General features: G+C 30.8%; 1 protein-coding gene across 1 annotated transcript in view; it reads left to right on the forward strand.

The window, feature by feature from the left end:
- Window positions 1–19: 19 nt before the first annotated feature.
- Window positions 20–24,749, forward strand: part of LOC127720030 (uncharacterized) — a 35,086-nt gene continuing 10,356 nt past the window's right edge. The window contains exons 1-22 of the mRNA XM_052226442.1: window positions 20–51; window positions 565–706; window positions 2,015–2,256; window positions 2,619–2,780; window positions 3,594–3,777; window positions 3,951–4,205; window positions 6,321–6,541; window positions 8,193–8,304; window positions 9,731–9,847; window positions 10,384–10,519; window positions 11,104–11,278; window positions 11,916–12,192; window positions 12,663–12,849; window positions 13,546–13,763; window positions 14,353–14,585; window positions 15,330–15,483; window positions 17,065–17,246; window positions 18,708–18,848; window positions 19,670–19,838; window positions 20,586–20,727; window positions 21,279–21,400; window positions 22,956–23,095. Coding sequence (XP_052082402.1) covers window positions 2,038–2,256; window positions 2,619–2,780; window positions 3,594–3,777; window positions 3,951–4,205; window positions 6,321–6,541; window positions 8,193–8,304; window positions 9,731–9,847; window positions 10,384–10,519; window positions 11,104–11,278; window positions 11,916–12,192; window positions 12,663–12,849; window positions 13,546–13,763; window positions 14,353–14,585; window positions 15,330–15,483; window positions 17,065–17,246; window positions 18,708–18,848; window positions 19,670–19,838; window positions 20,586–20,727; window positions 21,279–21,400; window positions 22,956–23,095 — 3,546 coding nt within the window. The 5' untranslated portion in view covers window positions 20–51; window positions 565–706; window positions 2,015–2,037. The remainder of the gene's footprint in view (window positions 52–564; window positions 707–2,014; window positions 2,257–2,618; window positions 2,781–3,593; window positions 3,778–3,950; window positions 4,206–6,320; window positions 6,542–8,192; window positions 8,305–9,730; window positions 9,848–10,383; window positions 10,520–11,103; window positions 11,279–11,915; window positions 12,193–12,662; window positions 12,850–13,545; window positions 13,764–14,352; window positions 14,586–15,329; window positions 15,484–17,064; window positions 17,247–18,707; window positions 18,849–19,669; window positions 19,839–20,585; window positions 20,728–21,278; window positions 21,401–22,955; window positions 23,096–24,749) is intronic.

The raw sequence follows: 24,749 nt of genomic DNA on the forward strand, positions 1-24,749 counted from the left end.
TTTTAATCTTTTCCAGACAATTTACCATTAAATGCAAGCCATCATGATCAGGTATGTTGAAGGAAACACAAACAAATATATACCCTTTTTCAATAAAAAAGATATCAGAGATGCCAAGCTTATAATAAAGTAAATTTTACACGTGCTTTTGAAGCATTACAGCGTTATAAAAGTACCATTTACTCTTTGACGAAGAAATCAATTTAACAATCAGATTAGTGTAGCAACGTTTATTGCTGACACTGGAAGTAGACATCTTATGTGTATAAATTTTAATATAGTATATATAATCACATGTATCATAAAAAAATATGAAAATATACAGAAACATAAAGATCCACGAAACTGATGTGTTTTGTTATATAGTGCAATTGTCAGAGGACAAAAAGGACGTCTATCCAATCTAACCATTTAAATGGTTTGCATTTTCAATCATTAGTAACAATTTATGCTGGCGTATCTTTTGAAAAATGCGAATACAATAGTACACAGTGCGTATGCTATAACCAATCTGGTTAGGAGAGAAATTTCGTTACGTTTCAATGTTATATTTACTTTCAACAGGATACACGACCAAATTGTGTTGCTGACAAGGATTTTCAAGTATCAACTACTGTCTTGAGCATATATTTTCAAATTCCATTGGAATATCTACCATACATAACACATGCGTTTTGGAGTATAGATGAACGGCATTGGCTTGGTGGTAAATACTAAATAGTTACTCATACAAAAGAGTAAGAATAACATGAATAATAAAAACAAAAGTACATTGTGAAGATAAAAATTAAATAAGGTACAAATGGCCAATATCATATAAATGACCTAATAGTACAGAAAAGCCAATATCCAAACTAAAAGTGATGAAAAAAATTAAAGAACAAAACAAATCGAACTACTAGGAAAATTCAAATCGGAAAGTTCCTTTTCAAATGGCAAAATCAAAGCTAAAGCCCATCAAACGAATGGAAATCAACTGTCCTATTTCTGATTGGTACAAGGATTTTCATAATGGTGGAGTAAACCAGGTTTTATAGCTTGCTAAATCTCTCTCACTTGTATGAAAGTCACTTAATGTTTCATTATATGGAAAAGACACACGGCAAATTATGAATCTACAAAAAGAATTGGGCACATTTAAAGCTATATTAATTCCAGGGAGTATGCAAATATTCTGAAAAGTTAACATTCAGTGCTTCTCAAATGTCGCCCGGTGTGTTGCTTATAATGTTAAATAAGTTGACAAGTCATATTTTGTTGATTAGTCAGGAAAGGAGAAGGCGCAAAGTCAGTTGTGACACAGATATTTCATAACTGTCAACCAAGTAACGATGGTGTCTGTAAAAGTACGCAAGCAAAACAGTCGTCGTGACTTGGAATTATCCCAAAAGTGTAACATTTACCTTTTCCTACTACGTTCACAAATGATATAAAAAATAATAATTAATTTATACTATTATGTCATTTTCAATGTTATATATTTTACATATTATATATATTATTTTATAAAAAAAAATTAAATTAGATGTTAATCAATTATTAAAATCATAACTTCAAATTATACTTTGTTTAACCTACTTTTATTTTACTTTCATATTATGTTTGAAAATTATGATTGTAATTATTTTGCTCATCTTATGCGCTGTGATTGGCTAAGAAAGTATATGTTTGTTAGTTTGATACAATAATGATAACATGTATAAAGAAAGTGAAATTATTTACAAATATTACGAAATATCTACATTAAATGAAAAAAGCATTTATTTTTTTCTTGTTTTTTTTTAATTGCACTTCGTTATTGAATACATACTTTTGCAGGTTTAAACATTATATATATATTAAATGTTTATTGTTTATTTCTAAAACACAAATGCAATTCTATTGTGAAAACATTAGCTAGAAGGTTTACGTATAAGGTTAAAAAAAGTAAACGAATTTTATCACAGTACATGTGTTGAATAAACATTGTAGACATTTAACTCAAAGAAACTAATGATCAATTTCAAAATTTCAGATTTCTGGAGCACATTTAATGAAATGGACTACCAATATATTTCGATCAATCAAAACACAAAGCTGACCGCGAGAGATCTTTCACTTGAGCCTGGGCGAACATATCGATTATCATTGAAGTTTTGTGCAGGCGATGTCTGTTTTCCTGCACTTAAGACTAGTGGTGTCACAATCATACCAGACAAGCCTGTTGCAGGACCAATATCGATTGAATACAAATATCATATTAACAATACAGATAAGGTATTGTAGATGTGTTTTTAATTTATCCCTAGATGTTAACTAAGCAACAACCAATCACCCAATATTTTTATTTTAACGTTAAAGTTTATGCTGTAACAAGGCACAATGATTAATTTTGTTAAGTAGCGATTAATTGTGACCCTATTGTTATGTTGGTTTTTATTGCAATGTTAAACATATCAACAGACAGACAGACACCATAAAAAAGGTAAAAAAAAGAGACAAAAATTGATAAAAAACGGATAAACTAGAAAATGAGAATCATTCATATGTTACTGAATTACATTCAATGTAAATCACAACTTCATTCGTTATACATATTAAGGTTTTTTTTTAAAGAATTTTTTTGCGTTTATTTTAAGATGGAAATAACATTTGCTAATATGTATGATCCGGACATTGTGGATGAAGATGAAGCAAGACGAGTAGTATCACTTTACGAATACAGTCTGCAGGATAGTTCATATGGAATATATTATTCTTGGTTAAAAGCAGATGGAATATCAGCAGTAAACAGCTCTTTCGTAGGTTTATTTTTCTGGATAAAGTGTCTGATCATAGATCTATATATGTTTATGCCATAAGTTAAGTGTAAAACAATCACAGATTTTATAAAATTTATTTACAGCTTTTGCAAGTTTAACTTGCACTGTATGGTATTTTTTCTATTATGATTTTTACTGTAAACTAAATAAATGTTACTTATATTATGTACATTACGACGGACGTCAAAATCGGTAGTTAAACAGAGGCGAAATATAACCTATGGATATGTAGACTCATAAGTAAAAAATAAAACTGACATTGTCATTGCAAACATCGAACAACTAAGCACTCTTACACAAAACTCAAGATAAAAAACCACACTGAGCAACTCAAACCAAATCATACCGAGGGTGATCTCAGATGCTCTTTAAAGTAACTGTTTATAAAATTGATATTAAAACTATCAGTTGCATATATTATTGTTTTGTATCGGAAAATATCTAAGTATAATTATTTATAACTCTACATTGTTGTTTCAACATTATTTAAATATAGGTTATCAAGGAGCCTATCGGAATAATGTACATGTTTACACAAAAAAATAGGCATGGACACTTCCTTTTGCTGTGTTAAAGTAGCAAATAATGGAAAGGTTAAGAACAACATATCAATCGGTTCGAAAATCCACGCTTTTTTATATAGCAAGTAAAGATTCAAACATTTTTAGATAACATTTTCTCAGACTTTATATGCATTCAATACGTATACTCACTTTGAAATGAATCTTCCACCAGTCAGATTTATTATCATGAGTATTTGGACAATAAAGCAAAATGTTCTGCTTTTTACAGTCACAGCTTACAATTCATTTGCTTGGGCAGATTGATTTTTCAAAATGTCGTATATTTGCCTTACGTGGATATAATAGAGCAGGTGTGTGGCAGACAACATTTGCTGAAATAAAACCGTGCAATGGTAAAGATGTTGTTCCAAAAATAGTCCTAGATGTTATAGGAGAGCAGCAGTTGAACGGAGGTATGTTCTCAACAAAAACATGGGTGTTTATTTTACTTTTGCTAGTATTTATACATTTAAAAAATCCAATTAAAACATCAGTCAAGAGTTTCACAAATTATTTTATTATAACAATAAATAAAATATACGAAAAGTCAAAATCTTTTAAAGTGTTCTTTTTTTTTGTATTTTAGACGGTTCAATAATAGATGGATATGGTAAAGAAATATATCTTGAAGAAACTGGAGGATGGAATATTGAAGACACGGATTACACTCCGTATAAAAACATTTTAAGTGCTGTGTGGCACTCACTGCAGCATAAAGATTTTACTTGGGCAGTGATTGAAATGAAAACATTAGATGCCTTAACGTACTACAAGGATTTCAACAGCATTCGTCTTTCAGATCCATGTTCACATCCTGATGTTGTTACATGTGGACATACTGGTAAAATATTTGCAAATTGTTATTGATTTTTTTTCATTATAAAAGATGTTTTAGATATCAATGTGAAAAGTAATATTATATAAATAGCACATAGCTGAGAGGGTGCTACAGTAGATTGTTATCCTTAGGAAACATTGTCAACTGAGGCGGAGCCGAGGTTGACAATAGAGTGTTGTAGGTGTGTTATTTAATTTATTATACTGAATGTTCTATCATTATTGTCTTTTACGATTAAATTTCAAAATTAAAGTACTTAACTATGACGTCACGGACATAACAGCGTAACAGTTATTAGAAAAACAACAAAATGGACAATTTTCTTTTGACAGTCTACGAAAAAGTTCTTCTGAGGCTAGAACGATGACCATGAGCATTTTCTTATAATTATTGATGTAAATTCAATTCATTGTCATTAAAATTGTCGATTTTTGATTGGTCTGAATGCACGAGAGGGTGACATTCAAAGAAATTGTCGCCAACTGAAACAATAGATAAAGTAAATTATCTCCCTAGTATTACCCAATCAAAATCTAGCATTTCACGTTAAATATAATAAAACAAAAATACCAAACTGCAAGGGAAGTTCAACATGGAAAGTTTTTTATGAAATGGCAAAATCAAAAGCTTAAATACATTCATGTGATGGACGTTTTGCTTTATCAAATTTTGTATTCATCATAGTGGAGTCTTTTATTATTTCATGAAGCATATTACATTGTATCATGATAAATCTTGTTCACTGGTGTTTGTATCATATTTTGATAGACAATTGACATAGACATGTTTCTGTAGCTGTCTCACTTGTATTTATATATGTAATGATGAAAGGAAATAAAAAAAGCATGCCAACTGGTGAAAATGTAGACATAAACGTTACATCAAAATTATCTCTACATAGGTCAGTCTGATAATGGTAAAGTATAGATTAGTACAACTGTAACAATCTTGGACATAAATATAAGAAAATGTGGTATGAGTTCCAATTAGACAACTCTGGTTCACCATGAATAGCAAGCTATAAGGGATATCAAACCAAAGGTCTAATCTATTTAAAAAAAAAAACGAAAAACACTTATGAACCACATCAACAAACGACAATCACTGAACATCAGGTTCCTGGCGTAGAACAGGTCCAAACAAATGCAGCGGGTTTACACGTTTTAATGGGTACCATCCTTCACCCTTACCTGAAACAATAGTGTAACATGATACGAAAAATGAAGTAACTAAGGTGTATGTTTTATGTATGTAAAAGTTCTCCAGTAAAAAATATTAAATATAGAATAATTGCATTTGTTTCGATCAAGAAGTATATCATATATGGACATGAACACGCGACGTTGATGCACTGATACGTGACGTCACGTCATTGCCTGATATTTTCGAGTATCAAATCCTGTCCATTACCTTAACAAATACTAGGCAGTAAGATCAAATGAAAAATGTACAAATTGCCGATAGTAATATTAATTAGCAGCACTTTCATCATATGCTAAAGGACTTTTTACAAGGGACATGCCAAACTTTTCCGACAAAGGTAATACAACAATTCTTTCCAGGAAATGATTACATTTTTATATTGAACACTGCTTCTTATTACGTATGAAATGAAAAAAAAAGAGTATTGATCATAAAGAATTTTATTTGTAAAATCTAATTTTAAAACTTATTCTGTTGTTTAAAATGTTCCCTAAATTACTTAGGTGAATTCTGTAGGACATGAGAGATATTTAATGACATAATTGTTAGTATTGTAAACTCTTCGTGGAGTTGCAATTATAAAGAGCTATACAACTAATCTAATTTTCAAAAGTACTTAAAATCCTGATATTCAGTGGTTGTCGTTTTTTGATGTGGTTTCTTGGTTTTTTTATTATATACACCAGACTGATGGCTTTCCTCTTTGATTTTTTTTAAAACAGGTTAATTTTGGGCCATTTATAGCTTGCTGTTCGGTTTGGGCCAATGCCCCTCGTTCAAGGCTGTACTTTGACCTATGATTGTTTACCTTTAATACATTGTCACTTGGATGGAGAGTTCTCTAATTAGCACACATACCACATCTTCCTTTTTCTATTAACATTTATAATTGACCTATGGATGATTTTTTTTCAGAAAGTGCTTATATTAATGTTTTATTCAAAGACGAAAGTCCTCTAGAGCACGGTAAACGATACACAATATGCATTCATGCTCCATCAAAAACTCTTGAGTATGAGACGTACACAGAAGTACTGGAGGAAACAAGTGTATGCAGTGATGGTATCACAGTTGATCTTACACCTCCTACAACGGGGAAAGTTTGGATAGGACCAACTTCAGAAGTAGAGTACAAGGTTGGAACATTTTTTCAAATGTGGCTGTAATTTCTTAAAGTGAAACTTTTAAACGGATTGAACCTAAGAACTACCAGGGCAGTTTCTGTGTATTTATTTTGATCTATAAATCAGGCATGGGGTAATGCAAATTTGTAATTGTAATGCATGGTAATGCATTACATTTTTCTAAGTTATTGCATGTAATGTGTAATGCAGCAATTTGTGCATTACATGTAATTGTAATATAATGCATTACATGGCATTACATGTCATTACTTTTTTCACATACTACATCTTTACATATTGTTTGAGTTTTAACTTAACAAAATTTTAAGATTTCTTGATTAACTAAGAATATGTTAATCATTAGAATATATTCTTTATTTCATCTTATTTCATACATTTTCCTACATAAAAAGATTGATATTTGAAAAGCATAACTGTATTGTTGTCATAAGATCAAAGAATATCTTGTCTTGCTTAAATAAAAGATAATTAAACTTTGTTATAAAACACTAATTAGTTTGTTTTACAATCAATATTTTCACCATTTAGACAATTGTTCATTAATTAAGATCTATGTTTATTTTATAATTAGGGAAGTAATTCACAGTAATTAAATATTTCGTTTAAAATAAAAAAAAACAACAAAAAGTATATTTATAAAAGTAAAGTCAACATTAAGTTCAAATAATTAAAATTGTAAAAGTCGAATTAAATAGACTTTTTACATGTATACTTATATTCAATTCATGGAACAGTTACTGCATACGGTTGAATCTTTTGTGACTTCTAGTTGTTTTTCAAAATGTTTAATTTTCTATTCACTTAATAAAATTTTCAAATGTAATGTGCAATTCAAGGCATTACTTTGCAAAAGTAATTGTAATATAATGCATTACTTTGATAAATGCATGTAATTGTAATTGTAATATAATGCATGGTTTGGTCAAAGTAATTGTAATATAATGCATTACATTGCAATGTAATTCGCCCCATGCCTGCTATAAAGGGAGATATTGCTTAAGATTTAACTCTTGAAATTTGTATACACATATGATGTTGATATATTACGTCTGAATATGAAATTTAACTTATGGTTAATCTGTAGCGCAATATCACTTTTTCGAAATTGCCATTGCCTGTATAGCAAACTCTAAAATCAAAAGTTTGATCTTACCCCATGTTGCAATATTTCTATGATAATTTGTGCTTCGTGCAAAAAATAAATACTCAAAGAAAAAGGCACAATCGGTAATAATCGAAACGCTATATATCCTGTTTAATTACATAAATTAAGAAAGGTAATACCAATAAATGAAAAATTTCAAACTCACTAAAAACATGTTTGGTAAATACATGTACTTATAACGAATCAACGAAGAGAGGTGGAAGATGACAAAGGGAAATTCAACTAATCAGTTAAAGACAAACTGCTAACGGTAAGGCAAAAACAAAAAATAAACAGACGAAAGGACAGTGTAGTTAACACAACATCAAAAACTAAAGACTGAGCAAAATGAATCCCATAAAAAAGGGCGAAAATAAGAACTATATAGTAATTTACATGTGCATTGACTTACTTGAATTGCCCCAAAAATCAATTTTCATTATCACATGACTATTTTTTTCCAACTGTCTTATCAGTTTGCTTTTTTGCTTGTACTAGTTTCAGATAACAACCTCTGATATGTTTGTGAGTTGGGAATCATTTGTGGATATTGAAGAATATGGTACAGCAAGTCATAGTACTGGAATACGTCAATACCAAGTTGCTATTGGTAGGACAAATATAACTAAAGACTTCGATATTTTCAAAATATTAGGCAATGAAAAGGATCCCTTTTTCAAACAAGAGTGAAAAAAATAACAATCAACAAGATTTTTAAAGACATTATAAGATATATTTCCAAATTGTTTGATAGGAGGGATCAGTGGCGCAAATATAAAATTTAAATCCTGGTATATATGATGTGTTTATGTGTCTATGTATATAAACTAATGAAAAATTCGAAGATATAATGTTATATGCCAGTTGCTCATCAGTGGCATAATGACTAGAACAGCTGGAAAGATAAATTAACTTAAATTTGCAATTTTACTCTTTTATAATTTATTACAGCTACACTGAATTAGTATTGTTATTAAATATGTTTATTCCTGTTCACAATGCAAAATTATAATGAGCAGGAGAGCGAGCAGAATACACAACACAATGCAACGTTACTGCATACATGTGTAATTTGAAGACTACGTGTACTTTCGATCAACTTTCGATCTTCGGCTTTATCATAGACATTTTAACATTTACTGTTAAAAAATAATGTGTGAAAAAAAACATTTTTACCTCATCATCCAAGACTTCTTATATAATTCAGTGTTGTAAACAAAACAAAAAGTTTTAAATTCAAAATTCTATTGTCGGATGAAGAGTCATGCTATCAGTATCAAAGATCAATACATCACCAATTTCGCGGTTCAGTGAAGCTTTAATAAAAATCATATACAGTATAGGTTAAGAAACGTACCGTATTCCGGTAAAAAAAAAATTATGTAGAATTGTTCTAATGTATTGATCTGTATTAATATAACTTACTTTATAGATATACCTTATTGAATATCTTTCCCTAGGTATTCAATAACTAATTTAAAGGGATACTTAATTGAAGCTGTAGATTGAGTAAATTGTTAACAGCAAATGTGCAATAAAATTGATTAATTAAAAAAAAAGGAAAGAGAAATCAATAAATTGACAAGATTTAAAACCAAAAATTCCGTAAGTGTTTCACAAATCAGCCCTAGGCCTGCGGGAAACTGGTAAATCCATTTTGAATATACATCCCAAGGTGTTGTGTGAAATATTCATAATTCTTATCCGTTTCAAAGCCATTCGTTAAAAAAGCTAAACACATAGAAATGTTCGTAAGAAAATTCTAGAGGGTATTATGTTAACCGGGCTTGTTATTGTATACGGTATCGTGTATGTGTAGAATACAGTAAGTCTTATTTTGGCAAAAATTTCATCAGAAAATACGGTGATCCCTTTCCATTTAGATTTACCCTTACGCTTTATGAGGTCTTAGATAAAATTTGATACATGACTGAAGACTGTAATTCGATAAAAACCACGTTGAGAGTTCGATGCTTTAGTTTACAATACTTTGGTAACATACTATCCCAAATTTATATCTGTTTTGTCATTAACAGGATCTGTGGAAGGCGGGTCAGATATAGTTGAATACACAAATGTTGGTGTTTTGAACCATGTAACATTTCACAATCTTCACTTACAGAACGGACATGATTATTTTGCATCTGTAAGAGGTATGTGTGTATATCTGTTCATGTATGAACTTTTTAAAATATGAAGGAAACAGAAAGAAAAATGATTACTAAAATTATTGAATATTACTTTTAAATGAATTTGTTTTGGGACAAAGGTGTTTTGACGTTTTCCAATAAAAATTTACCGTATATGTTTCACAGTATCTAAAAATTTTCTGACACCCCCGATTTTCTTTCAAGAGCTATTGAAAAATCAGATAAGAATTAATATTGATATGAGGAAACCAACATATATCAAAGGCACATTCATTTTACTTAAAACTGAGAATGGAAATAGGAAATATGTCAAAGAGACAACAACCCGACCACAGTGAAGATAACAGCCGAAGGCCACTAACTATTCTTAAACGCAGCGAGAACATCCCGCACCCTGAGGTGGTCCTCAGCTGTCCCCTAAATAAAATTGTGTACTAGTTCAGTGAAAATGGACGTCATACTAAAATAACATACTAAAATAGAGATTAATTACAACAAATGTTGTAACATCTTATTTAAATTCACTTATCTATTATAAGGAATTGATTTTTCTGGAAGAAGTTCTATAGCACACTCTGTCTCCATCAGAGTAGATACCACTCCACCGCATCTAACATCAAGACCTATTCTAATTGATGGCAGACATATCAGAAGTTTCACTGAAATTCGAGCATGGTGAGTGTATATATATATATACAAGTCTAAATTGAAAACAACGTTCAAACCTATGATTGCGTTGTATAAAAACCGCAATTTTTATAGGTTTGCATGCAAAACAAATTTCTTGTTAGAGCGGTTTAAATACAGCACAAACAACATTTTCCAAAAGACCAAAAAAAGTGAAAAAGTATCTTTTGACAAAAAGCATTTAACTAACAGGTTGAACAACAAATGATCTTAAACCCTGCTGACTGCCATTGGCGATTGTCAAATAAACGGATCTCCGATGTAATAAATGGATCTTAATTATAAATTTGATACTAAAAAGAAAACAATTATATATATATATATATATATAAAGAATAATAAGCTTAATCTCAGTTTACTCAGCATGACTGAATGAATGTTAAATAGATATAAGAAGATGTGGTATGAGTGCCAATGAGACAACTCTCCATCCAAGTCAAAATTTATAAAAGTAAACCATTATAGGTCACAGTATGGTCTTCAACACGGAGCCTTAGTATATATCCCGGTGTATTAAAAACAAAACGCAACGGATTTTTAATATTCTTACATTTTGTGACGTATTTATTCAGCTGGAAAGATGTCTTTTATGACTTAGAAAGTGGAATTGCATATTACATGCTAGAAGTAGGTTCCAAAGCAAATATTGGGGACATTGTACAATCCACCGAGACAACTGAAGACTGTGGCGTTCCTATCCTAGATGTTGATGCGCATCAAGGACATGCATATTTCTTAACAGTCAAGGTTAGATATACACTATTGATATAATTTACATATGCTAATTATAGCTGCAGGAGACACCTTTTCTTTTATATCCTCGTCTGTCAATCCCTTTAAATTTCTATCGCATTTGTCTAAGGAACTACGAACTGAAATTTGTAATCGTGCTTCATGTGAACATTTTATACCGTCTGATGCGTTTTGGGATGCAACATGCATCAGCTACTTGTTAACTGAATATAGATATATACATATTCCAACACAATTTCCCACAGGTACAAAACTTTCGTTGCAGTTTTCAATTTAGTGCCTCCTGAAAGTTGTTTACAGGATTATGTGAATATCTATACGCTGTGACCCGGTTTCAGATGTATCACTCGTCCATTTCATGTACTAAAGTCTTACAGCAGGAGGATTAGTAATGAGAAATAGATCACAATTATGTTTGTTTCATCAATTTTATACAATATTTACAGATCATGGAGTAAAAATGTATTTCAATTATTGTGTCTTTTACATACTAATTTAAGTAATCATCACTTTAAAATACGTTGTAATGTTTTTAATTTTAATTTTCAAAATTGAGTTTTTTGGAGCAAAGTATTTAGAATGGACCATTTGCTTCACTGTTAATTAAACCTTATTTCTATTCTCCTTACAGGCAGTCAATAAAGCAAATTTAGTAATAACTGCATCATCGTGGGGTTACATATATGATCAATCTCCGCCGGAAGTTGGTCAAGTGTTTGATGGATTTTTGCAAGAAGATAAGATGAATTCGATTGATATCGACTTTCAGATAGACTCTACTCAGCTTGGTGCTTACTGGAAAGAGTTTTATGATCCACATACAACAATAAAAACTTACAAAATTGCTGTTGGAACTTGTGTGGGTTGTGATGACGTATTACAAGAACATGATGTTGGAATAATATATGGTACCTAAACTTATATTTTTGATTTTTTTTATATAAAATGTTTAAGTAAAAATACCAAACTCATTAAAAATGTATATAGTCAAGTTCCGAAAGACATTAATTTTTCGAAGTGATGGTCAATTAAAATATTTAAAGCCATGAGATTAGTATGAGAACGGACATCTTTTTAACATTAACATACTTACCGGAGAAACACGACGGGTGTCACATGTGGAGTTTTTTCCCTCTGGAGTACCTGAGGTTACCCAGGTATTTGTTTTGGTTTGTGTTGCTCAGTTTTTAGTTTTTCTATGCTATGTTATGCACTGTCTTTTGGTCGTTGTTCGTTTTTACCGTGGTTCTGTGAGCTTATTTGCGACTTTTGATTTGAGATTGAATGTCCCTTTGGTATCTTTAGCCTCTCTCTTTAAGATATTTTTTACCAGCCTATATACTTATACATAATTAGCATATATTTTATTCTATTTTAGAGTTTGTTTTGAAGGGAATAAATCTTGCTATTGGTAAGATATATTATACCACAGTAACTGCATGTAATACAGCCGACCTTTGTTCATCTGTTACGTCTGATGGATTTATAATTGATAACAGTCCCCCAAATATTGGAAAAGTGAAGGATGGAGCAGATTACATTGACATAAATTATCAATCTTTAAGGTATCTAAAAAACGGCCAATACTGATACTATTTAAAAATATATGTACTTAAATATTATTATAATATATTTGTATTCCTTACAATACATTAAAAAGGATAAAAATATATGTATGGTGTTCAAAAGAAATTGATAATGAAGAAAAGAACAATAAATATTGAGTTTTCCTATTTATATTCTATCATAATTTTATTGGTGCTTACGTGAAAGCTACTAAAGCCCAGGGCCAAAAAGGTGAATTTGTGGTTTACCTTTCGAAAATTTTACGCAAGCCATCACGAAATGTTGATCATTATGGAATATCTGTTTCACAGATGACGACGGATATGTTTAACTTACCGTAACAACAAGCCAGTCTACTTTTCATTGAATCTATTCTCAAATGAGCAGAACGAATGAAGCCCCATAGTAAAAAAGTATTTTAAAGATGCACGTATCTCGGGAACTACATTTTATATGTATGCTCATGATCAAAAAATAAAACCCCAACTGAAAAAGCATTTTAGAATTACGGAAAACAAAAAAAGTCGTCTACATACGAGTACAAAATCTAATTTCATCGCAGATAACGATCTTAGTTTTCGAAAGATTATCGTGTTCATTCTATGAAAATAGATACAGTTAAACCAAAGCATAATGCATCATGAAATCTTGTTTGGCTGTTTTTTTTCCAGTGTACTTCGTGTGTTTAATTTCAGATCATATGTAGCCGCAACATGGCGTGGTTTTAACGATCCGCAATCAGGCTTAAATAAATACTCTATCAGAGTGGGGTCATTAATGGGAGGAGATGATATCATATCGAAGAGTGAACTGCCGTTGACAGATATAGCCGTGTTTTCAAATACTAGTATTACTGATGAAATTCCAACAAACATCAGAATCTACATAACTGTCCGAGCCTACAACAAAGCAGGTATCAGAGAATATTGTACATTTATTGTAGTTGTAGATACCCAGAGTTATAAAAACATTATATTTATAATAGGAACAGAGCCATAACGCATGTAAAATAATATAAATAGTATTTTTTTATATTCAAAACAATTGTAGTCCTTTCTTGTGTTGTTTTATTTGTTTCAACAAAGAACATTAAAAAATCTAACAGACAAGATTTTTAGGACAATCGTATCAGCACTCATATTGAGTTATTGTAATTTGTACTACAAATTATTAAGGTATGTGTAAAATTTAACAAGTGGCATGACTACTTGCATATACTTAAATAAAATAATGAAAAAAACATTTTTTTTAATCACTATAAGTTGTGCATGGTTCTGTAATGTGGCAACGAACTTGTTAAGATACAGTTGTTCTTGCTGGATTATACATCATAGACATGTATCTCGTAATTGAATTATATAATTCTAATAAATATCATGCAATATTGATATGGTTTAGCGATACGACTTTTAAATTGTCACTTTAGGATTCCTTTTCGATACGATCGTTTACATTTTTAGTACTACAGATCAATACAAATAGTGATGATCATAATGTTACAGGTCTTTACTCTGAAGCGACGTCAAATGGTTTCCTGGTTGATGATTCCCCTCCATCCTTCAGTCGCAAACCCGAATTGTTTCAGCAGTTAGGATCAAGAAGAGTAAACACAATTATTTATAGGAGTTGTTTGAAAGTCTCATGGGACGTTAATGACGAGGAATCTTTTATTGAGCGACAGTATATCTCTGTGATCTCACACAAGGGAGGTGAAATTAATTCAACATCGACAGAGGTATCATGGCTTCTTTTTTAGAATATGATGTTGACGTATGAAAAATAATTCAAAAATTGTATGGTCATTTTGATTTTTCATAAATTGTTTCTGGTATAATATTACATGCGTAAATGCGCTCAAATAAAAAAAGTTTTTTAACAATAAAAGAGTGTGATATTTCTTCTAGAAATATAATTTTCAAAGTATGATAAGGTGTCCTTTAGTCGAAAATGATATAACTCTGACATATTGTCTTTAGATAAGATAGAAGTACATAATATGTATCGGATTGTACATATAACCCTATGTCGGATTAAACAATCGTTGAATATAGGGGATACCAAATCTTTTTTTTTAATTTTGTGCTAACCATACCGTTTGTTTCTGTAGGATTTTATCACAATTTGGTTTGCAACATAAACAGTTCGCATGTCTTAAATAACTTAATTATTTTTCATGAAACCTTATATAATTATAAGTAAAGGATATCAGAATAAAATGTGTTAATGATACACCCATTGAAATGAGTCAAGACCTATATTTTCGTTCGATTATTGTATAGTATGTTAATACAGACCCGCCTTCATGGTTGTATTGGAATGAATTGAAGTCTCGATAAGAGACAAATACAAAGTAAAAAAGAACAACATTCATTATAAATATTTACTTAATGGATAGTTTGGTAAATTATTAGTATTCAGTTATTTATAAATAGTTATAGTATGAGTAAGTCGTATGATTTGATCTTATTTCATGTATCAGCTAAATGGAATTGTACGTGATTTTACTTATACAAGATTGGATCTACACGATGGGGGAGTATACTTTGTTACTGTTATTGCATGTAATGGGGCTAAAGTATGTGTAAAGGAGACATCAGATGGCATTTTCATCGACAACTCTCCGCCAATTACAGGTAAAATAAATTATCAATCGTTCGAAAAACAATTCGGCTACAATTACACGGAAGCTCGATAGCCATGAGAAGAGTTGTAGCCGATTTACTTTCTTGTGTTTGCAGGTCAATTGTTTTCTGTTCACCGCTATTTTCAAAGGCAATGACGTTTGCTTATGACGTCATTGTATTCTGAGAACTCACCTTAGAAAAACCCATCTTAGTCGTGGAGTTTGAGATGGATAATTCTCGCATGGAAAAAGGGAAACTTCATGAATATAGTGACATCATTCAAAATGATATGTTTTTATATGATTGTCAGTTTATTTTTCACTGTTTATTGTTTGTCGTTAGGCATTTGACTCAGAGGCATAAATCATATATATCTTTATTTTTATTTACAATATAATGCAAATAAATGTATACTTTTAAGGGGAGTATAGCTGTCAAACTCATGTTAATCAATTAGAATCAATTTCTCATATCTGATTTATAACGTACCAAAATGTATATTCAAATTACAAAAATATCAAAAGAAATGAACAATTAATGGATTAGTTATAACGTATCAGCATTTTATGTGAATATAAGTCTTGACGTCATCTAATTAGCACATGCTCTAATTCTCTAATGCTCTGAGCATGCGTTACCCATATCGAGCTATGGGTCGAATTGAAAGTCACATACACACGGTTTCAAATGAAATCCAATTGTACATTAGCGATTGTTTTAACCTATTTTGACAAAATTGAACTGAACGGACTGTTAGTGGAGAAATATTATTTACAATTCACCTTTTATATATGTTAATAACTAATAGAGTCATATTTTAGTTATTGTCTAAATTGAACCTAATGCCTCTTCGATACATATGATCTCATTTTTCTTGATATTGATTGCCGGAAATTGGCAGAAAAAAATAGTTGTAGATTTTATAAATTTTGCCAAAAATGGTTTATTTCTATGAAAAAATATGAAGACAAGTACTAAATAAACCTTGACATCAATTTGTCTGAGCAGCAGTTGAATTATGGTAAAAAAATATGTGTTTCTTGATTTCAATCAATCAATATATTTTTGGGAGATTCACATGCTCTAATTGTCGGTCGATTGATTTTTTTCATAATGAATACGCGTTTCTTTTGATCTCAGTTTTTAATTGGTTAAAATCATGCAACGGAATTATGCGATTTCTTAAATTATATTCATGATTCTTACACTTTGCACCTAAAAATCATTTTGTTAATTTGTTTTACATTCTGAAGCGAATATAAAGTCTTAAAATGTATGATATATAAGTTTGACGCCGAAACAGGACAATCTATAATGTTATGTGCAAAAGATCAGCGAGTTACAGAATTTCTATTCAACACGAAGAGAAAGTCTACCATTAGAAACATAAGATGAATAACTCGTGAGAATAGGATATCGCTTCATACCAACTTACAACCGATATTTAAATTAAATGAAATATTTATCACATCACTAGTTCATTTATAATAATATAAGAATTAAACAAATCGAGTTTATATCAAGCGATATCCCTATCTCACTCGTAATGAAACCTATAGTCTTTAATTGCACAAACAATATTTTTTAAAGGAACATTTGCTATCGAAACGAAACACGCTGCTAGCCTACATCGCCATGTTGATGGTTGGTGGATGAAGTGGTCAACATTTAAATTATGGCTGGCATGGATAGGTTTTTCTGATCTTCATTCTGGTATAGATTACTATATGGTATCAGTTGGTAGTAGATATATGCTTGACGATCTCAATAGTGTACGTTTAGTATCAATTTCATAGATTATGCCTTTAATTTTCCTTCTAATATCATTCTATTTAGAGTACAGAAAGTCATTTTATGAATTTTAAATAAACCTTGAGATCCTTTTCAATTATTATACAAATTTTACGTTTACTGTCTGAAAAGATTTTAATGTGCATCATTCTGTTGCAGCAAAATTGTTACCGATAATGATATTGAGTTATTTTTTTAAACAAAGTAATGAATCATAGAATGTTGATGCATATATTATGTAGGGTATTTTGGCATCCTATATCTGATATTTTTAAAGCAGTTGTTGGATTTAATTTAATTTCAAGATTTGAGAGTATATTTTGACAGTGCGCTTACAGGCTTCTCATTTTAGGTTTTACTTGCAAAATTACTTCCTACAATTTCAAAGGCTACAAAGTTATTTCTGGAATGCATCTTAAATCTATTTTTTTCCAACCGAATGTCGTTGGTTCTCTCCGGCCACTCCGGCTTCCTCAACCAAAAAAAAACTGACCGCAACGAAATATCACAATAGTGTTGAAAATGGCGTTGAAAACATAACAATCATTCAATCAATCTTAAATCTATTATATATTCTTAGCAAGTGTACTTGTTGATTCTTGTTTAAAATACGTGATAGATTTTTAGATAAGCATTTGTTCACGTAATGTTATATTCGTTTTATTTCATACAACTGACATTGTTGACCTCTACTTTATAAAGATCAAATATTCAATTATCTTAGTACAAGCATTAAAACAAGCATACTATTATTTTATATTTGTAACTTTATCGGGATTTCATGAAACCGAAAAAAACCATGCATTGATTTATTTACGATCAATTTAAAGTAGATCATCGTTATATATGTCCTCGGATAGAATTTTCTTATACTTTGTCAAAATGAAGATTATACTATGCTTTTTTCGAAAATATAATAAAAAGTATGGGTCACCGTGCTATTTTTCAAGCTATGAGTCGTTCAAAATTGCCCAAATCTGCTTAGATTGTTCATGAAAAAACACATTTTTGTTCGTAAAAAGAAATCTATGAGATAGAATTTTGAAATAAAATATGAGAAGATAGGTTTTATCATATGTTTTAAGAAAATAAAAATAAAAAATAGTGTCACCAAACTTGTTTTCTTGCTACAAGTAAATAATTCAAAATTTCCATATCCGTCCAGTATATGTTTTTACTAAAAGAGTTATCTCCCCTTAAATGGCTAATTTGAAAAATTGATTCTGAAAACACAAATATTTGGAATTTATTTAAACATTTTGAAAAATGCAATAAATCGCTAAGTTTTCTTTATATAAATAAACTGTCTAACCAATAAATTGCAAATCTGTCTCCAAATTTGCAGATGTGAGCAAAAAATTAGACCTATTTTGTAATGCGATTGTGCAATCCAAGATGGCGATATACCATGACTCTACCTTAAATAATTTGTGTGTTTGTAGGAAAATAAGCCAGAGAAATTTCACCACAATGGTTCTGGTGTAGACAAGGGAGACGAGGGTAAAGTGCAGACTTTTGAAGTAGATACAACAAAATTAACTGACTACAATTATGTGTTCATCAGTATTTGGGCATTAAATAATGTAAGACATTCAATATTGGCCAACAAATGCATTTCGTTGTTCAAATCTATTTTGAATCTAAACAATACGATAAAAAAATGAACTGTGGAAATCGGATGATATCCATACGAAGCGAGGCCAGATTTATCGACTGGGTAGGCGTATGCTGACTATTCATGCATGAATGAATGAATGAATAAATGAATGAATTAATGAATGAATGAATTAATGATACTTTCAATTTAATCGAAATGGTTTTTTTTTTAATTCTAACATGCTCTGAATTAGCTGTTTCAAATAATCTGATCACGGAGGATGTTGACTAAAAAGAACTCTTATTATTATTGATGCCACTATTCTTCTCAATATAAAATTACTTTTGTACGCATAACAACAAACCAGATAAGCTAATGGTACTCAACTTTACAATCAATAGACCTAACCCAATAACTAAGATGGTTCTAACATTATTTCAGTACAAATCTTGCATTAATTTTGCATTACATTACATGTATTTCAAACTTGGTTTTTAAATGTGTATTTTCAAATTAATTGTGACAAATTCGACGATTCTTAATGTGTCATACTTGGTTTATGTATTTGCGTGATGATAACTTAAGTCTGAACTTGAATAACGACAATGATACAATGGTTTATTAATGTTCGTATCATGATCTAATATAAGGCTTCCTGTGTTACCTTGCCGCATCAAAATGTTTCCCGTGCAATGTCGGTGCATTACAAGGTAATTATTACTGTAGAGATAAATAAATTGGTAATGATAAACAATCTTCTACAAAAAAATGTAATCATCTTGGGTCTTGGTTTTTCATTTCATTTAGGTTGGACTTCAAAGTGACATGATTCACGGTCAATTTCGTTTGATTCCTGGTGGTTCGCTTGAATTGATAAGACGATGCTCTTCTAACACATGTCGAGGACACTGTGTATGTGCTCCAAAAGATCAAAGATGTCCAATTAAAGGAACGCCATGTGTAGACAATACAAATAGTAAGAAAGCATTTTAGAATGTTGAATCATAAATTGTTTTTGTATCTATGGTATAGGTACTTTCATACATTTCACAATAATACAAATAAGAGAAAACCTACGGCATAACTAATGAATAGAATTCAATTTACGTAAACATGAACCAAAGACAACCACTGAAAAACATGATCATGACAGTTACATAAAGTCTAACGAAAGAGTTCAGAGAGTACAGACAAACAAACATAATGATGCGTTGCTGGAGCTATACAGTTTTACCTGCACACATCGTTGCGAGAGCATTTGCAACTAAAGGCCTTTTTGGTCTGCGCTGTGACACAAAAAAAAAAAAAAAAAAACACAAGGTCATTCAATTTACCCACCACTGCAACCTTTATCTAAAGGAAAGTTTGTCTTCACTTTTGACAAATCACCTTATATTAAGTAAACGTTTTCTAATAACCTTCCTCTGCTGTAGTAATTTAATTTTTTACCAAAAAACAGTTTTTTTTATACGTTTCATGGTTATCAGTGCAATGTTTTCCAGTAAATCCTCCGTAAAACTAACAACTTATGATTGCCTTCACTACATGGTCTCTTTAAAATTTAATTTTGTGCAAAAGTTTGTAACTAAAAAAATTGTAGTTCATCTTAAATTTGTGTTATTCATCTGGATATATTGATTGAAAAGAATCAATCCTTATATTTATTTTAAGTCATATGTAAATAAAATGTGTAAAGTAATTTAATGATTATAGAAATTTTCAGATAACACCAACACTTTAATTGCTATATATGATGTGACTGATATACGACAATTAGAAGCAGATGATTTTAGTTTTACGCCATCACATGACGCACTAGCAGCACGATGGAAAATTGTTCAGATTCAGGGTTTATTGCCACAGTGGTAGGTATAAAACGTTTTCAATGATCAAATATTAATGGCCATTTGTTTGAGTCATGTGTAATGAAAAGTGGATGCAAATAGATTATTTGACTATCAAATATGCATATAAATTTATATTACATTTATAACTAATTGCTATTCTCCATTTACATTTTCTAATCTAAAAACCTGATACAAATCATACAAAATAAAAGGATTTTTTGTATATTTTCACGGCAAATGAAGGTCGGATAATAAGCATTCATCATACACGTAAAAGTGAAAATATGCCATTGATATAATTGATTGTACATACATTTTTATTGAATGACTTATGATCACCTCGATCAAATATAAAACGCGTGTCTCCTTGACATACCCCATGTATCTATGACATCTATATTTTGCTATTATTCTTTTCGTGGCACATTGAAGTATTTGCTTGCTTCTTTTCATACATAATCACTGATGCATAAACAAATTTACTATATGCACTAGTTAACATTGTTAATGAGTACCTTTGTTTTAGTTTTAAATTAAATATATTTACTATAAATTGTATGCTGACACAGGTATGAATGGAGTGTAGGAATAACAGAGTCAAATGAACCGGAGGGAATAATTGACAGCTCTGTGGAAAACGTTTGGCATCCTTGTGGTCAGATAGATAATGCAATCTACACTTTGCCTCGAGGTAAATTTAAATTAACGTTATTAATGATTATGTACCCTTGTGTTGATTCCATGCTAAACATATGGAAATTTTATAGAAAATCCACAGCTTTTCCTCTTGTACTCTAATATTTGACAATTCGGTGCTTGATAGATAGAGGATTATTGCATGCAGTACTAGCATTGATTTCCCTAAAACAAGTTTATAAATTAAGATATTGGTTAAAACAAATATAAATATGGAGCAAATCAAGTACACCTTCTAGGGTGCACTCGACTTTACTGACTTAGCGTGAGGTTTTTGGGATTGTAAAGATTATTAAGAACTTTTTGTAAAAAATTAACGTTAGCACAAACAAGTGAGTAATCTATGTTAATAATTTTATAACGAAAATCTCTGTATTCAAGTCTATGGATATTCTACAAAAATCTTATTTTTATTAGCCAAAAAATCCCAGTTTTCTATTAAATACAATAAAACAATAAATAATCATGCTTTGCACGAAGTTTCCCTTTGGTATATGTACAAAATGGCCCGTTTCTATTATTCAATTTTTTTGCTTTTTTGCAGTTTAAAAAATTTCGTATATGTCTATTTTTCTTTACCAATAAACAACTTTTACATTATAAATTTATTATCAAAGTATGTTCGGAATAAATTTTTTGGACATATCGTCTGCAAACAAATTACTATGTTAGTTTGGTTATAGTGTAACTGCTGATGAGTACATGGTTATGGTAAAGAGTTTACACATAGGACTTATATACCCATTGCAATATTTTCATTTCAACTAAAAAGGAACTTTTGACCTCATCTAATTTTTAAAGAAAATGTAAAAGTAAGAAAAGTGCCAAATAACCTGAATTGGCTATTCGAAATAAGAAAAATATCATTGAAACGGTGGTATCAATCAAAAGGCCACATACATTTAATAAAAGTAAAATGTGAAAAAAAATATCATCAGTGTTGCATTTCCTCCCAGTAAAAGTTATATAAAAATATGAATATGTGGTAGGAGTGCCAAAGAGACAATTATCAAACATAATCAAAATGAAGAGGAGTTAAGCAGCTAAAGGTTACTTATTGCTTTTAATAACGAACTATTACCTTAAAGTCAGCTGTGCCACTTGTGAACCAAATTCAAAAAAGACGTTTGTTGTTGACTCTGACTGTTCAGTCTATAATTTACCGCTTTATAAATGTGGTAAATAAAGGCAACATTAGTATACCGGTGTTCAAAAGTCATAAATCGAATGAGAGACGACAAATCCGAGTAACAACTAAAACCAATGGAGAAACAAATGAACTACAGAACCACTCAAGTGCAACAATAACAAAAGCCTTCATACATAGAAATGAACTATTTGATAACAAATGCCATATTCCTGACTTGTTACAGGACATTTTAAGAAAAAATGTTGGGTTGAACCTGGTTTCATAGCTAGCCAAACCTCTCGCTTATATGACAATGTTTAAAAATATTGTTAAAATGACAACACTACGTCACAGAAAAACAGCACAAACACGCAAAAACACTCATAAGCAATATAAATTATTTATGGCCGCGATTTTTCAGGGAAAGTTCTAAATGATTTCCACCTGTACTCATTCTTTGTTAGAGCATGGTATGATAGCAACACTTTTGCTGATTTCAAATCTGATGGTGTAACAGTAATGTCAAAACCACTGACGAAAACGAACGTATTTGGCGTAGGGGTAAGGAATTCAACAACTGTTTAAATTTAGAAATAAAAATGTTGATGTCGCTGTCACTAAAGAGTCTACGAAACTACACTAGAAACCAACATTTCAATTGTATGTCTTACTTAACACATTGTTTAAGTAGTACCCATACAATACACGTACTTGGTGAACTGAGTAGGTCATTCTAAACCATATAAATTTACGAATAAGGAGATACTATAATACATGTGACCTATAGATGCTTACATCCTCGTCATTCGGATTTGGCTGTATGGTTTTTCGTCCCGAAAGGCGGTACAGTGAAAATAGAAGTTCAGGTGGTCTATCTGTCTGTCTATCGGCTCTTGTATCATAATATAAAGCACTCTCATGTAAAAAATGCTCGTTAGATTTTTAAGAAATTTGTTTCAAAGGTTTTATCAGAAATTTCTCAAACGTGTTGAAAAGTCAGTTATGATCAATTATTTAGTATGCCATTGAATACTAGTATATGGGTATTACGAAAATTTGCGTTTTAAACTCTCTCAAGCCAACAATTTTTATAGGATTGTTATAAAAAAAAATATACCAAAAGGATCGTTTGAAGAATTCGATTAACAACGCCGATCAACTATTTCAATGAAGTTATGCTCTTTGAATTAGAAAGTATATGGACAATACCATAGTTCGCGATCTTGTTCCTTTATTTCTAGTAGAACATTTGAGGTTCGTGTTGCTTAGTCTTTAGTTTTCTATGTTATGTTCTATTATTTTTTTGTTTGTCGTTTTTAGCTCACCGGGGCCCTGCGGGGCCCCATGTGAGCTTATGCCATCACTAGGCGTCCGTCGTCGTCCGTCGTCTGTCGTCGTCGTCTGTCGTCGTCTGTCGTCGTAAACTATTTCAAAAATCTTCTCCTCTGAAACTCCTGGGCCAAATACCTTCAATTTTTAACTAAATGTTCCTTAGGGTATGTAGTTTATAAATTGTATCCAAAGTTTTGATCCATCGACAAACATGGCCGCCATGGCTAAAAATAGAACATAGGGGTCAAATGCAGTTTTTGGCTTATATCTCAAAAACTAAAGCTTTTAGGGCAAATCTGCCATAGGGGTAAAATTGCTCAATTGATCAAGATCAATCAGCTCTGAAATTTTCAGACGAATCGAACAACCCATTGTTGGGTTGCTGCCACCGAATTGGTAGTTTTAACAAAATTTTGCAGTATTTTGTTATTATTTTGAATATTATTATAGATATATATAAACTGTAAGCAGCAATAATGTTCAGCAAAGTAAGATCTACAAAAAAGTTAAATGACCATAATTGTTAATTGACCCCTTAAGGAGGTATTGCCCTTTAAAGACAATTTAACCCAATTTGTTCATCAAGTTTGCCAACATTTAAAAATCTTCTCCTCTGAAACTACTGGGCCAATTACCTTCAAACTTTAACTAAATGTTCCTTAGAGTATCTTGTTAATAAATTGTATCCGAAGTTTGTATCCATCGACAAACATGGCCGCCATGGCTAAAAATAGAACATAAGGGTCAAATGCAGTTTTTGGCTTATATCTCAAAAACTAAATCTTTTAGAGCAAATGTGACACGGGGTAAAATTGTTTAATTTGTCAAGATCTATCGGCGCTGAAATTATCAAACGAATCGAACAACCCATTTTTGGGTTGCT

This window comes from Mytilus californianus, unplaced genomic scaffold (assembly GCF_021869535.1).
Source record: "Mytilus californianus isolate M0D057914Y unplaced genomic scaffold, xbMytCali1.0.p SCAF_11, whole genome shotgun sequence".
NCBI lineage: Eukaryota > Metazoa > Mollusca > Bivalvia > Mytilida > Mytilidae > Mytilus > Mytilus californianus.